We start from the raw sequence: 14,248 nt of genomic DNA, 5'->3' as shown, positions 1-14,248 counted from the left end.
AAAAGGGAAATTTCATTATGAAGTAATGAGTAATTCCTCCTGGCAAGATGTATTGTTGTATCTTCCACTTCAATTTGGAGGAAGAGAGGCTCAATTACCCAGAAAATACAGTCAATTAAAGGCTGCTGATTGGACACGAGGCCGGATCATCGATCTTGTACTTTCCAATATCGCTGCAGACACCTCATTTTCCCTCCCTATTAACTGAAAATACGCCTGGCATTACGGCAACCCGCAGCCCATTTACCTGTCGCAAGCAATCTCAGCCTGCCGCGAAGTAACCGCAAAATTTGCCTGGGTTTGGCACTGGAAGCCTCCCAGCTGCAGAGGTAGCTACGAAAGGCTGGGGGGGGGGGGCGCGGGGAATGGAGGAGTGGAGGGGAAGATGCTGGAAACCTAAGCTCCAGGCTTTCCTTGGGAGGGCAGGGGCCACTGTGTGCAGGAGAGTTTCTCTGGAACCCCAAAAGGGATGGGAGCTAATTAAGGATTCCCCATCTGCCCACTGATACACAGTGACAGAGGACCCTTGAAGTCCACGCAGTTCTGAGCTCCCAGCCGGCCAATGACACCCATCTCTCCCCTGCCTGTGCAGAACTCAGAGGCAGCCACAGCGGCTCTCCTTTGGGGACAGAGGATGAGGGCGAGATGGCTGCTTGAGCACCATCTGTCCCCTTGCCCCAACCGGGCCAGAATTTCATTCTTGGAGATGACTTTCAGGTGGAGGATGATTCAGACATCACCACCCCCCATCCCAACCCAAGAATCCTCCTCCCTCCTCTCCCTAGACCCTACAGTGCAGACTGCTTGACCTGCAAACCTAGCTCTCTGTAGTTCTGGAGCTCCACCCCTACTGCCTCATTCACCTCCACCTGGGGCTGGCGTGGAAACAAGATCCACGGAGACCACGGAGATCCATGGTCCCCTTTCCTCAAAGTATTGGAGCAACTGGAGAAGAAACCATTGCAGGGGTAAGCCCCAGGTGGGCCAGTTTGTGGAGGAAGGCCTCTATTGTGCACAGAATTAAGAGAACACGCACCTCAGGGCAGCTCAGAGCCTGCCTTCTCCACTTCTGTGCAATTTGCATTTGGAGCCTGCTAATGCCCAACACAAGATTGGGAGACCATCTGTGGGTCCATCTTTTGGTTCCTTCTCTACCCAAGCTTAGGATGGTGACTGAACTAGCAATTCAAAAAGAGTCAACGCACTGCCTGCTTCCCAAAACATTAAAATGTTTAAGTGAGAATTATGTCCAGCTTTTATTGCAGTATGGTTAACAAACTGTAACAGCAAATTCTTTAGGCTTCAAAGGAAAACCAAACCAAATTTGTTCCCTACAGGAAGAACCACTCCCTCCCAGTCAGGGTGAAGCTTGTTATGGAGGGGTACACGTTCTCCTATCCCTCAAAAACTGGCTGCAAGAATGAGTGTGAGAGTGAGAGCTTGGGAGTGGCTCCCAAACAAACCCCGGTGAAGGGGAAAGACAAGGTCCTCAAAAGGGGCCAAAGGCTCCTGCTAGTATCTGAAAGCCAAGCCCCAGTGGTAGCTTGGGAGAAAAATGAGAGGAAGAAGGATGTAAAATGCTAACTGCAAAGGGAAAGCCAGAAGGCTCTTGGTGAAGAGAAGGTGAACAGGCAAAGGCTTGAAATAGCCTCTAATTTGCTGGCAGTTACTGAGGGAGGGAGACGAGGTCCCTGCTCCCTAAGCTCTTCCCTGGGCGCCTTGTTAACAGCTCAACTCTGGGCTCTGTGGCCCACGGCATGGTGATCATTATTATACATTCAACATTCAGAAACCCTCTTCACACACATCACTTGTTAATCAGGGTGTGTATTGGGCCCAGGGAGAAGAGACACTTGGTAGAAGCTGCCAAGAGACCCTGAGGCTTCTGCAGCCTCTCTGCCAATGTTAAACAAAAAGTGGGGGTGGGATGGAAATAGTAGAGACGGAGTTGCAAGTTGAGAGATATCAGGAAGCTAGGAGAGAGTAAAGAGATCAGGTGCTGGTAGATGCCAGAACCAGAAAATGTGTAACTGAGGCTCCAGGAAGGCAAGAGAGCCCCTAGGTTCCATGGGAGGGCCAGGGTCCTCTGCCACAGTAAATCACCTCTCTCACTCTCTCCCCTTAGATGGCTGGTGCATTGCCATCCACCAAGCCCCTTGCCATGCCTTGGAAAAGCTGGCAAAGATTAATCTCTATCTGCTCTGCATACACAGCATTTTGTTCAGAGAGACAGCAATTTCCTTTCCAGTGCTTGGGCTTGGCCTTGGGGATGGGAGTGGGGGGGGTCCCGATTGAGGCAGGGGTGTGAGGTGGGGGGTGGGAGGAGGGACTGAGGGGCTGGATATCGGTTGGTGTTGCTACTAAATTTGTTTGGCTTTGGAGCCAGGGCCTCGACCCGGGTCAGGGGCAATGGGTCCGGTGAAAAACGGCAGAGAGAGGCCGCCCCTGAGGAAGGTCTCTCAGCCTCCGCGTCCCCATCCCCACTCCTGATCCCCAAACGCGCCAGCCATGGCCTCTTCCCGGGCGTCCAGATCCGTGAGGCCGAGTCCCTCCGGTCCTTTTCGGCCCTCTTCTTTCCCCTCGGTGCCCTGGGGGCGGGGAGGGGCGCTGGCTGAGTCCCCGCGGGAGGGGCCCCCCCCCACGGGCGTCCTGGAGCCGGCAGCCCGCGGGCGGCCCCTTATCTGGTGAGGGGCACCTCCTCCCTCTGGTCCAGCGCGACGGAGGAGGCCTTGCTGAGCACCGAGGGCGCGAAGGAGAGGAAGGAGTCCGAGCGGGAGGTGGAGGCACAGGTGAAGTCCGAGGCGGCGGCGGCGCGGGGCGCCAGCCCGTTGGCCGGGCCGCTGTGGCAGGCGAGGCAGGAGCAGGGGCCGCCGGCCGCCGCGCCCAGTCCGTGAGCGGGGCCGGGGTAGAGCGGCGGGTGGCGGAAGGCGCACAGCAGTTCGGGCCGCGGGTAGGGCTGCGAGAGCACGCGGAAGGTGTCGAGCGGGCGCAGCGGGCCGCTGAAGGGCGAGGCGGCGGCGGACGCGGCGGACGCGGCGCCCAGGCCCACCGGCGAGTAGTAGGGCAGGGGCAGGTGCGACGGGAAGGGGTAGGGCAGGCCGCCCGCGGCCGCCGCGTGGCTCATCATGTACGTGTAGAAGGCGGGGTCGGCCGGGTGCGGCCACGTCATGGCCAGCCGCTGCCGTTTGTCCTTCATGCGCCGGTTCTGGAACCACACCTGGCGGGGGGGGGGGGGGGGGGGGGGAGGAGCAGGTTCGGCGGCTGCACCCGCCCGGGTGCGCAGAGGCCAGAAGTCCTGCCCCACTGCAGCGGACGATGCCGGTAGCGCAGGGAAGAGCCGCGGCAGAGACCCTCTGGGCGGGGGGCAGATCCCACCACCACCACCTGGAGCTGGAATCCCTTACGGAGAGGTTCAGGGAGGGGCTTCAGTCTGCGTCCCTCCTTCCGTCTGCCACGCGGCCAGGACCCCTGGGGCGCCAGACCCCTGGGTGGGCGCTCAAGCAGTGGGGTAGACTAAGGACTCTGCTGGTCCCAAGGCGGCAGGCAGCGGTTCCCCAGAAACACCTCCCCTTCCAGCCTCTCTCTCTCGGGGCAAAGGCACCCCATTCCCACTGTTTATTTGGCTAGAAAAGGGACAGAGTCAACCGCGCGCCAGCAGTTCCTGCCTAGGGACTGTTGGGAAGGTAAATCTGCATACACCTGGTGCCTGCACCAGGCCTGGACACCCCCAGCCTAGCAGCCACGTGGGCAGGGGGACCCCAGGCCCTGATTCTTGGTTCAGGATTTAGGGAGTGGACAGTCGGTATTTACTTCCTGCTCAGTGGGCGCACCCCTTCTTCTCCCTGTCGCCAGAGCTCATACCTTGATGGTGGTTTCCGGCAGGTTTAGGGCGGCGGCCAGCTCACATCTCCGCGGCCTGGACACATAGTTCTCCCTGTAGAACTCCTTCTCCAGCCGGGCAATCTGCTCCCGGGTGAAGGCGGTGCGGTAGCGGCGCATCTGGTCGCTGGCGCTGCAGGCCAGGGTGCCCTGTGAGCTGCCGTTACTGTTGCTCTTGGGGGCCTCGCTGCCACTGCCGGGACTGCTGGCCAGTGCCTCTGAGCTGGGCCCTGCATAGGGAGCCCAGAGCACATGCACACACAGAACACACAACAGAAACACAAAACACTGCTGATGCGTGGCTGTAGGCCCAGGGCATGTGTGGCGCAGAAAGGGGGCAGAAAGGGACCCCCTCCTCTCAGTAGCCTCAGTTTCTGCCTCCGCTGGGGCACAGGGGACTTTGAGAACACAGGAAGAGAGAGATGGAGGCTCACCATTCGGATGAGCACAAAGCAGCCCTTGGGCCTGGTGGGGCTGCTTTTTGGGAGACCTCGGTCTTAAGGCCTGCTGGGTACAGAAACCTCAGCCACCCCGGCCACCTGCCCTGAGGCACAGACTGGATGCAGCCCCTCTGAGCTTTCTGCCCACCATTGGCAGGAGTGGACAAGGATGTGCATGTCTGACAGGCAAGTGGAGCTGCACCTTTGTGCTGGAGTGTAGTGAGCTCTGGGTCTTAGCGCATTGTAGGATGCTGCACACAAACTGAGTCCTTGCTTTTGCGTGTGCCAGGCTGCCAGTGTAGGCGTGAGAATGTGTACTAGGTTGTATGCGTTGTAGGGATGGCATAGGAATGTGTGAATGAATAGCATATTACCTTGGTATATTTGAGGGGCGTACGGCTTGTTCTGAGGGCATGCTGTGATTAGAGAATCTGGGTTGAATGGACAAGATGGTAATGAGTAGATGTGGGTGCTCAACCAGGTGTTGGCTGCCAAGGTGAGGGGGTGGTTTTTCTTCCATACCAGGGTCTTCCCATCTACACCCACAGCTTTGTGGAGGAGTGTCTTGCCAGTAGGCTCTCCCTCCTACTAGCTTTCCACCCCTCTCTGGGAGACTGGCTGCCTGGCCACCTCCCTCCCACCCCCAAACTAGTCCCTGGTCAGGGAGGGGTTCTCCAGTTAAAGCAGTGTAACAGCACCCCTCCTTTTGGGTCTAACCCAAGGAAGGGTGGGACTCCTGCCCCCTGCAGCTCCTTTTCCTTTGGGTGGAGAAGTGGGACTAGCAAGGAAAGGGGGAATGGGGGAGGGCCAGAGCTCTGCCTTTTCAAATGCAACCGGAGACCAAAGGCAATTAGATCATGGGGACCATTTCCGACCTGGCGCCACCGAGCCCGGGAAGTGACAAGGTAATTTGGACCTCTGACCGACGTGCAAACTGGTCGGAGGGCCCAGCACCCAGGCAGCCCGAGTCGGCCGGGATTTTACGGTCCTTTATGGACTCCGGGCTTCCGCGCCTGGATGCGCCTTACACCCCGCCAGCCACAAACTACCCTGACCCGCGTTTGATCTCGCCCAGGCCGGGGAAGGTGTCTTCCCGGAGCAGTTGAAGCAGTGCCACAAAACTCTGGGGGGCTCGGGTGCACTTTGAATCCCCCTCAAGCCCAGGGCTTGCGTCCCCCTCCTCCCGCAAAGCACAGCTGTCACCCTGGGTCCCGCCAATGCCAGAGCACAGAAGGAGACCCCCGCCAGGGCTCAGCTATCAGGGGAGAGTTGCTCAGGTGGGTTCCCCCCAGCCACCCTGCCCTGGGGGAAAGGAGTGTCTTCCTCCCCTCCAGGGCTGAAGTGCAAGGTGGGCGCGGTGGGAGGCCCGGGGAGAGAAGGGGCCCGGTGGCTACCTTTGCTGTGCTGGTACTCGGCGTTCCCCGTGGCGCAGTCCGGGGTGCAGCTCACCTCGATTTCTTCATAGAAATCCGACTCGGTGTCCGAGCTGCTAGGTTGCCCCTGACCCGAGAGGCTGTCGGCGGAGGGGGCCGGAGGTCCGGGGCCGAGCACCGCAGCCCCGGCTGCCCGCGGCTCGGCGCCCGGCCCCGCAGCGCTGCCTGCTAGTCCGTCGACCGGCTCCTCCTCCAGGCCTCCCCCGCCGCGCTCCCGGGCGGCCAGAGGGCCGGCCCGCGGGCTCAGGCAACCACGGGGCACCATCTTCTCGGGCGGCTCAGGCAGCGGGCTGCCCACGGCTTCAGACAAATTGGAGACCCTCTTGCCAACCAGAGTACCAAGCTGACCCGCATCCAGAAACATAACCATGTCCTTTCGGCTCTCCATCCCGGGGCTCGCCGGAGGGGGGAGGGAGGAAGCCCCAAGTGACTCCTAGCCCCCCGTCTCCCCGGGTACCCAGCGGTCCGACAGATCTTGGCTGCGGGAGGGAGAAAGAGAGACCAGGCGACTGGGCGGGCGCCGAGCGGCCGGAGCGCGATGTCGACGGTGACGGCGGTGGTGGCGGTGGGGAGCTGGGGTCACCTTGTGATGCGAGCGCTCCTCTGTGCCGCACCGCCTCTGGGAGGAAGCCCCATTGCCCTCTTCTTTCTAAGCTGTCATCCTCCTGCTGCAATCGTCATTACAGTACCTCTGGTGACGCCACTGGGCGAGCGCAAGTGGATAAATAGAAACGTCTGCCACAGCGAAGATGAAAGGAGACCCGCAGCTAATGGCTCGGCAGTGATGCGCCAGGTGTGGGCCTCGCTCGAATGGGGAGGAGAGTGTGAAAACAGACAGAGAGACACACACACTGAGACAGGGAGACACCCAGGCAGAGGGCATGCAAATGGAATTCCGCAGAAAGAAAGAGAGAGCTTAACCGTGCGGGCGAGTTCCGCAGGAGCTGCGGGACTCGGTAATTGAATAAGCTTCTGATTTTTTTTTTATTGTTGTTTTGGCTTTTGTTTTCTTAACTTGGTGCCTTGATCTAACACTGATGAGAGAATCCATAACTGCATTTTAAAAGTGTGAAGGCCGACTCACAAGCCTCGCTTCCCTCGTCATTATTACAACTGCCTGTCCTGGCGGGCTAACCTCGTAGAGGCTCCAAAGTCTTTTTACAAGCTACCAAAAAACATATTCCCTCCTCCCACCCTCCAGTTGTCTGGAGAGCTTGAGCCTGGGGTATCTTCTCTCTTCCTCCTATCCTCTACACCCAGATGCCTCCTTCCTCCTGGAAACCAAGAGAACTTTGCTATTTTTCTTCCCCAAGGGGCAGGAGATAAATGCCTTAATATTTTTTCTTTAAGGACCTGTCTTGGCTGCTGACTTCAAATGTTTGCTGATTTTTTTTCCTTATTTCCATTCCCCATCTAGGTGGCCTTATGCTTTCCACAGCTCGGCTTGACCTCCAGGTAGCTATTCGTAGAAGAAATCGTTTTCCCATTTGCTTGGGCCTCGCCTGCACTTCAGGTATGTAGGGTGGGGAGAGGTTCTAAAAGTGGCCTTTTTTCTTTTCTTGCCCATATTTTAAGGTATTCGTTCAGAGTCAACGAATTCTTCTGGAAACAGGTTTTGCGAGTGAAGAGGCACTGAGAAATGCGGTCCCTACAGTGGCAGCACCTGAGGCTCCCAGCTGGGAGAAGGTGCTGTTCTCACCCAGAAATTGGGGCAGGGATTGAGAGTGCCCCAGCACATGGCATTGGGGTTCACAGAGCTTTGGCTCACAGGGTTTCCCCCCAGATCCTGCCCACGGGCTTCAGTGGCACTGGGGGTGAATAGAGAGAAGTCACCAAAAATGCCCTGAAATAGCAAATGACTAGGGGTGTTCATAAATCTCTGAGGACAGAGGGAGAGCCTCCAAGGCACGGCTGGGGAGTTTGTAGTGCTTGATGTCTTTGGGAGCAGCCACAAGCTCCTTCTCAGGTCTTCTTCCAGGGAAGGTATGATAGAACCCATTAGAAAGCTGACCCGTTTCCAGCTCTGAACAAGTGTGTTGGGGCCAAGCTGGGCAGCTAGGTCTCTCCCCACTTTGCTAAGGGCAGAAGGCAGGCCCCTTCTCTACGGTGCTATCCCTAAAACTCTCCTTTCCCTGCCCTCGGCCAGAGCTGCCCCTGCACCCCACCCCTTCTTCTCCAGGTCCCAAGACAAAGCCCCAATTTCTGAAATTCTAAAGAGAAGTGTATCACTATCTTTTTTTTTTTAATCTTTTTCTGTCTCTTACTTTGTTCTCCTTTCTCTTTCTGTACTCTTCTCCCTCTTTCCCCTGCCTCAGTTTTCCCATCTGTGGGCTTGTGGAGGTGGTGGAAGAAGCAAGGAGTTCAAGCAAGACAGAAATTCTTCTCACTCCTGCTTTCTACTTCCCCTAGTCAATGAGAAGGCGTTCATTAACCTGGCCTGGGGTGGGGGTGGGGGGACAGGAGGTTCCGGAAGGTAACGTGGGCATAAACATCCCCACTCCCTGGGACTCCCAAAGCCACCATCTGCTGAGCACAGCTAGCTCAAAACTCCTAGGGACGATTACAAAGGTGACAGGAGCGACTGGGAGTGCAGGGGATCAAATCCTAGAGCCTTTTGCTGCGTTGCAGAGTTGTCCTACGATTCTGTCACGCCTTGCCCTTCCCAGCCAGACGCGGGAGGCTGAGGGAGCACCTGGCTTGCTCTTCCCTTCCTGTCAAAGTCGAGGCCGCAGCGCCTGCGTTCGAGCCGCCTCAGTTGGGCCCTTCCGGCACCGAGCCTGGGTTTCGCCCCCCCCCCCCCCCCCCCCCCCCCCCCCCCGCCATGAGCCTGCTGCCTTCTCACAGCCGCCCCCGCTGCGCTCACCTCTTTGGGGCGAGGTTCGCGGAGGGACTCCCGGCTCCCCGCCCCGCCCCCAGCTCTGCATTCAATGGGAGTGCTCCGCGTTTGATCCTCTTTTCCTCCGGGTTTTCCCTGCCAGATGAAAGCCAAGTAGGATTGAGAGATCAAGAGGTACCACTTGTGTCTCCTTCCTGGGTCCGGCCCACCCAAGCGGGGCTTCCCCTAACGTCTCAGCGAGGAAGGAGGCTCTAGCGGGGGCTTAGCCTCTCCGGGAGGGGGGCTGCCTCCTCTGGGCTTCGGATCTGAAGCTTCAGGGACGCCCCCTCCGCCCCATCCCTCTCCCGGCTTCTGCCTCCGCCCTTTCAAAGCAGCCTCAGTCCCCCCCGGCCGTCCCCCCCCCCCGTCTCTGGGGGCCTATTGCACCCTCTGACCCTGCGGGGGAAAAAACCAAAAATTTTTAGCCAAATGTCACTTCTTCCAAAAGCATCCTTTCGTCAACATCAGATGAAGAGAGGTCGGATTTTTTACAAGAAGAAGAAAACGGGCTGGGGGGGGGGGACAGAATAAGAACACTATTTCTGTTTAGCCTTTTTTTTTTTATGGGGGGAAGGGCTATTTTAATAGCTCGGTTGTCAGTGTATCATGAAGGTTATTCCCGAAGACACTGTTCCAGAAGGAAGGTAAATTCGCAGAGGGAGTGAAGTCCGCGGCCCCCAGAGGCCAGGGAAACCCCCATGAAAGCTGAGAGGGGGTGATAGCAGCCTAAGTGGGGTCCGGCCTGGGCTCGCACTGCTTCTCACCTCCCTCGGCAGGGAAGACCCCCTTCCCCCACCACCACGGGCCTGCTGTCCCCTCCCCCGCTGGGAAGACTGGTTTAGGTCCAGCCGGCTCCTCTCCGATTGAAATTCTCTGGACTTCAAAAGCTTGAGGCTCCGCTTCCGCCCGGGCTGGGCCGGGCCGGGGGTGGCTGGGAACCCCCGGGGAGGAGACGCGGAGATAAGATGCGCGGCTTGTGTTAAATGGAATCGGAAGCCGGACTTGGGTCACCAGACGCGTTGATCCGCTGGAGCCGCTACGCTTCCCAAGAAAACCCTGCTCCGGAGAGCTACGGCAGGGGGTGGGGAATGCCTCAATGGCCTTCGGACCCCGCTTGGGTGCGATGGTCTGCGGCCCTGGGTATCTATATCAGACAGATGCGGGGCCTCCAAGCGGCGAGCACTCGTCCCGGCCGAAAGGAAGGGGCAGAGGTTTCCAGAAGCTGGTTTGGCTGCTTCGGTGCCAGCAAAATTTTGATCAGGAAAAAAATTGTTTTTGCCTCTCACTTTGGTAAAACGCAAGAACAAAGGGAGCTTCCTTTAAAACAATAAGGGTTGCCCAACTGCCGTGGATATTGATCTAGGGCCCTTGTTTATCTTCCAAGCCGTGTCTCGGACGTGGACATCGAAGTTCCCGCGCGGCTGGGTCTCCGAGGTGGGGATCACGGGGGTAAGGGCACTTGTGGGGTTGGTCCCTGTCTTGTCCCTGGCAGCTGCCAACGCCCATCTGGGAATCCGAAGCACAGATGCACCGTGGAGTGTGACCCTCCAGGACCAAGATCCACTCGATCTCAGATGCCCAGGGGTTCGACTTCCCAGTGCCACGTCTCATTCACTTTCCCCCAACCCCTCGCTCACTCCGTAGAGGGAGTCCCTGGCACGCTCGCCTGCAGGGAGAACCTGAAGCTTGCGGAACTCTGATTTGGACAAGCGCCCCTTCTCTCTGTGCCTCCCAGAGCCAAGGGTCAGGAGCCTAGGACAGGAAACTGGATGCTTTCTGACCCCTGCTCCTTAGGTTCTTGGAGCCAGCCAGTCCCTGCAGTGTCTCTTGCATCTACACCTGTCAACCCCAAGTTCCTATAGGCCCAAGCCCAGTGGCTTTCCCACCCTGAGCTTCAGACAACTGCCTGAGCAGCCCCTGTTCCTACACCCACCACTTGCCCATCCCAGAGCTAGAGGACCCAGGGCAGTCAGTACTGGAGGCCTGAGGACCTCCTCAAGCTCAGGGCTGGCTCCTGTCTCAAGCCACCAACTGGAAGGGTCCATTTTCCCATGGAGGGGCAATTCCCCAACATCTAAGCAACCAAAGCCCAGGCATACCTCTCCTCCCCCTAGCAGAGATGGTATGGGTTTTTCCTTCACCATTACTATCCTGAAATTTGCTTTCATTACAAGCCCGTTTCTCATTTAATCTACACAACGCTCCTTTAGAAGTCCTCAACAGGCCACAGTGCCTTTTCTCTCACACTGATAGGGTAACCAGTGGTCTTGTCAGACACTAGACCAGTGCCCCTTCCAAGGCTCTGGCCCTCCCTGGCCTGCAGGGATGCCTCAACACCCAACAGTGCCTTAACTCTCCATAAGGCAATCCTCCACAAACCTCCTGCCCCTTTTGGGATCTAGGTGGGTCCTGGGGCCTCTCAGAGAGGTTGCCCACCTGCCTTCAGAAGCAAAAGGCTCAGGGCCCACGTTCCTGGACTGTTCTCACCCTGCTTCATCCATGATTTCCCAGGAGGGCAAAGAGAAACCCAACCTGGAAATCTGGGCACCCCACATGATAAGAGTAATCACTGTTCTAAGCATTTCAGCTATATTAGCTCTTTCCATCCTCACAACAGGCCTGAAGAAGATAGTATAAATCATCCCTATTTTGCAGCTGAGTACTCTGAAGCACCGAGAGAGAAGGCTCACATATAAATGACAGATTCAGGACTGAAGCCTTATCCCTCCACCTTCAGTTCCACACTCACAACAACTGGAGCTACTAGAAAATGCCAAGCATTGCATTCTGAGTCTTTGCTTTCAAAAACTCCACTTCTGGTTTTTGCCAAGGCCTTTTCTCCTCTTCCTCACTCCCGATGAATTCACCAGGATTGGGAGAAGTGGGGGTAGGGGTTACAACTAACCTCTGACCACTCACTCTGAGCATGAAGAAGAGTAAAGAAAAAAACGGTCCAAAACCATTTGGAAATGTATCCTGGAGAAGGCCTCCAGGTCTTGCCCTCTTTTAAGACAGGGATCAGAGGCTGGGTGGGGATTATCCAGGGACCTGCGGGGAGGCTGGCGCCATCCTTAGGGAGTTGAGGTAGGAGAGCCTAACTGTCCTGCCTGAGCAGCGGGGGAAGAGTTCTCAAGTGTGAGTTCCAGAATATCAGGAAGATAACTACAGCATGGGATTCTGGAGACCCTAAGAGACAAAGTCCAGTCCCTCTATGACCATAACAATCCACTGAGGCCCTGAGCATCTATATGGAAAGGGACAAAACTCACCAGAGTTATCCTTGCCTGCTTTAACCTCTTGGGAGTCATGGCTCCTTCACATATCTGGCAAACCTCTCCCTCAGAAAAATGCACAGAGGCATTGAAGTTAGCCTTCCATTTCTGAGATTCCTCTACCTGCTAGAGCCCCATCCCAACCCCTAAACCCCAGACACAATTGCCAGATCCCTTTGATAGGGGGTGTGGCTTTACTAGGGTGTTTTCCCTGTGGAGGCAGCTGCCTTCCTCAAACTGTCCTCCAGGATTTATTGGCCCAAGAGACAAAACCTGAGGGTATGGCCAGGCCTCATCACCCTGCATCTTGGCCTGAGCATATTCTTCAGATTCTGCACCTGCCTCCATTCAAAACCTAGGCCCTGGAGGTGCATGCTGGGAGAGAGAATGGCCAGGCTGGGGCTTCTGTAAAAGGCACAGCTTGGTTTGGCCTAAGGATAAGGGGGGATGGCGATCCAGGGAGTCGGCCAGTTATTGTCAGGGAGTCCTGTACACCATGGGGAGGGACAGGGCGTGAGCAGGTTTTCAGTTTTGTGTTTTTTAATAGATTTTGTCCAGGCACAAACCCTTTCCAAGCCCTGGACGGCCCAAAGGCCAGATGAGCCTGAAAACCCTGCCCCTTCCCCAGTAGGGTGCTCCCCACTCTCACCCCTGCTCAGGAAGAGGGAACCGGTCTACTGCGGTCCGGTCAGGGTGGTCCAACCCCAACCGGGAGACCGGGGACCCCAATCTGGGTGGAGTCATTACCCTCTCTCTCCTATGGGATCTCTCTCCTACGACTCAACTAGCCCTAAATGGCCTTAAATGTTCCCTCCCGGGTGCAGGCTTCTTTCTGTGAGTGTTTCTGTGTGCTCACTGACCGTCTGTCTGTCTCTCCTGGTTCCCGGGCCAAGGAGCAGGCAGCACCCCCTTCCTCTCTCACCACTGGGTCCAGGAGACGCGGTGGCGCCGGCCTGCAAACGGAGGAGTTGGTCTCCGGGTGTGGGGGTAGGAGAACCGCCCCCAGGCGAGGAGGTCCAACCGGTTGGGCGGGCTAAGCCTCGCCCTCCCGCGAAATGGAAAAACCCTTGTGTGAGGATTTCTGGGGACTGAATTTTATAGAGCCCTCTCCTGACCCGACTGGTTCCATTCCTCCTACTGAGCTTCTCAGAGCCCCGATGGGGTACAGTTCCTCGCGTTGTGCAGCGGCGAAACTGACTCTTAGAAAGGTCGAGGAACTTGCCCAGGGTCACACAGCTGGGGAATGGCCGAGCTAGGATTTTAACCCAAGTCGTCCTGCAAAAGCCAGATTCTCTCTGCCGTTAGCGCTGCGCGCCCAGGGCCGAGGACTACGTTCCCTAACAGCGCAGACAACTGAGGTGCCTTGGGTGTGACTGAAAGACGCGGACAGGGGCCACCCTTCTCAGGTTGATGGGTGGCCGCGCCAGCGGCCCCAGCAGCAGCTGAGGGTCGGCGGGAGCCGCTCGGGCTGTTACCGTAAGTCTCAGAGGAGCGGGGCACAAGGTGGGGAAAGGTGGCTAAAAACAGGAAGAGCCGGAGGGCGCCGCGGCGTGGAGGGACAGCGTTCCCGGCTCAGAAGCAGGGTCCTGAGTGAGGTGCGCACGCGCCCCCGGGAGTGAGTTTCGGAGGGTGGGGTACCGGCTATTAGGAGCTCGTTGTAGTGAAGGGAGAGCGGGAGGGATGTTGGCCCAGAGGACAGGGTGTCACCCGCCCAGGCTGGCTCCGGACGAATCCCCGTCCCTTCCGCTCCCCAACAAGGCCGTGCCAGGCGCGGCCTGGAGCCCCCTGAGAATCCTTTCCGGCCTTGAAGCCGGCCGACCGCCCAGTCCAGTCCTCGCGGCCCCTTTCTGCGCCCTCCTCCCCTCCCTCCCCTTGCTGCGACGGTGACAAAGCGCAGCTCCCGAATTGCTGTCTTGGTGCGCCCCCCACTGCCGACCTCCAGAGGCGGAAGTTGCGGTGCGTCCCAGCATCCTCGCGGGCTCGGATCCCGCGGCTCTGCTGGGGGCAACAGCCCAAACCCTCCATCCTCCTCCCCCCGGCAGCCTAACCTCTCCCTAAGCGCCCGCCTTCTGAGCTGCACCCCAGGAAGGGTGGGTGGCGGTTCGGCCGAGGCCTCTAGGAACAGGTCATCAACCATGCGGGGGTGAAGAGTTGGAGGTAGCAAAGAGCTCTCTTAATACGCTACCATCCTTCCTCCTTTGGGAGGGGGCGTGGAATCCCGCCCCCAACCTGTTGAGGTTTGTAGAAAGCGGGTCGTGTGGGTGGGGGTGCCTTATAGATTCCCGTGGTCAGCCAGTATGATTAATCACGCCCCCAACACACGCGTCGACCCTATTTGTGGTGGGCACG

General features: G+C 57.8%; 1 protein-coding gene across 1 annotated transcript; it reads right to left on the bottom strand.

Moving 5' to 3' along the window:
- Nucleotides 1-2,677: 2,677 nt before the first annotated feature.
- EVX1 (even-skipped homeobox 1) lies at nt 2,678-6,140 on the bottom strand. The gene is made up of 3 exons (XM_025873228.1): nt 5,714-6,140; nt 3,862-4,109; nt 2,678-3,217 (listed from the first exon to the last, which is right to left on the bottom strand). Exons 1-3 carry the CDS (start codon nt 6,138-6,140, stop codon nt 2,678-2,680), a joined length of 1,215 nt encoding a protein of 404 aa, XP_025729013.1.
- Nucleotides 6,141-14,248: the final 8,108 nt, after the last annotated feature.

The sequence above is a fragment of the Callorhinus ursinus genome, unplaced genomic scaffold, assembly GCF_003265705.2.
Source record: "Callorhinus ursinus isolate GAN/ISIS: 27379988/994484 unplaced genomic scaffold, GSC_fseal_2.0 scaffold12, whole genome shotgun sequence".
Classification (NCBI taxonomy): domain Eukaryota; kingdom Metazoa; phylum Chordata; class Mammalia; order Carnivora; family Otariidae; genus Callorhinus; species Callorhinus ursinus.
Note: the sequence above shows the minus strand (reverse complement) of the source record. Positions and strands in the feature narration are given on the sequence as shown.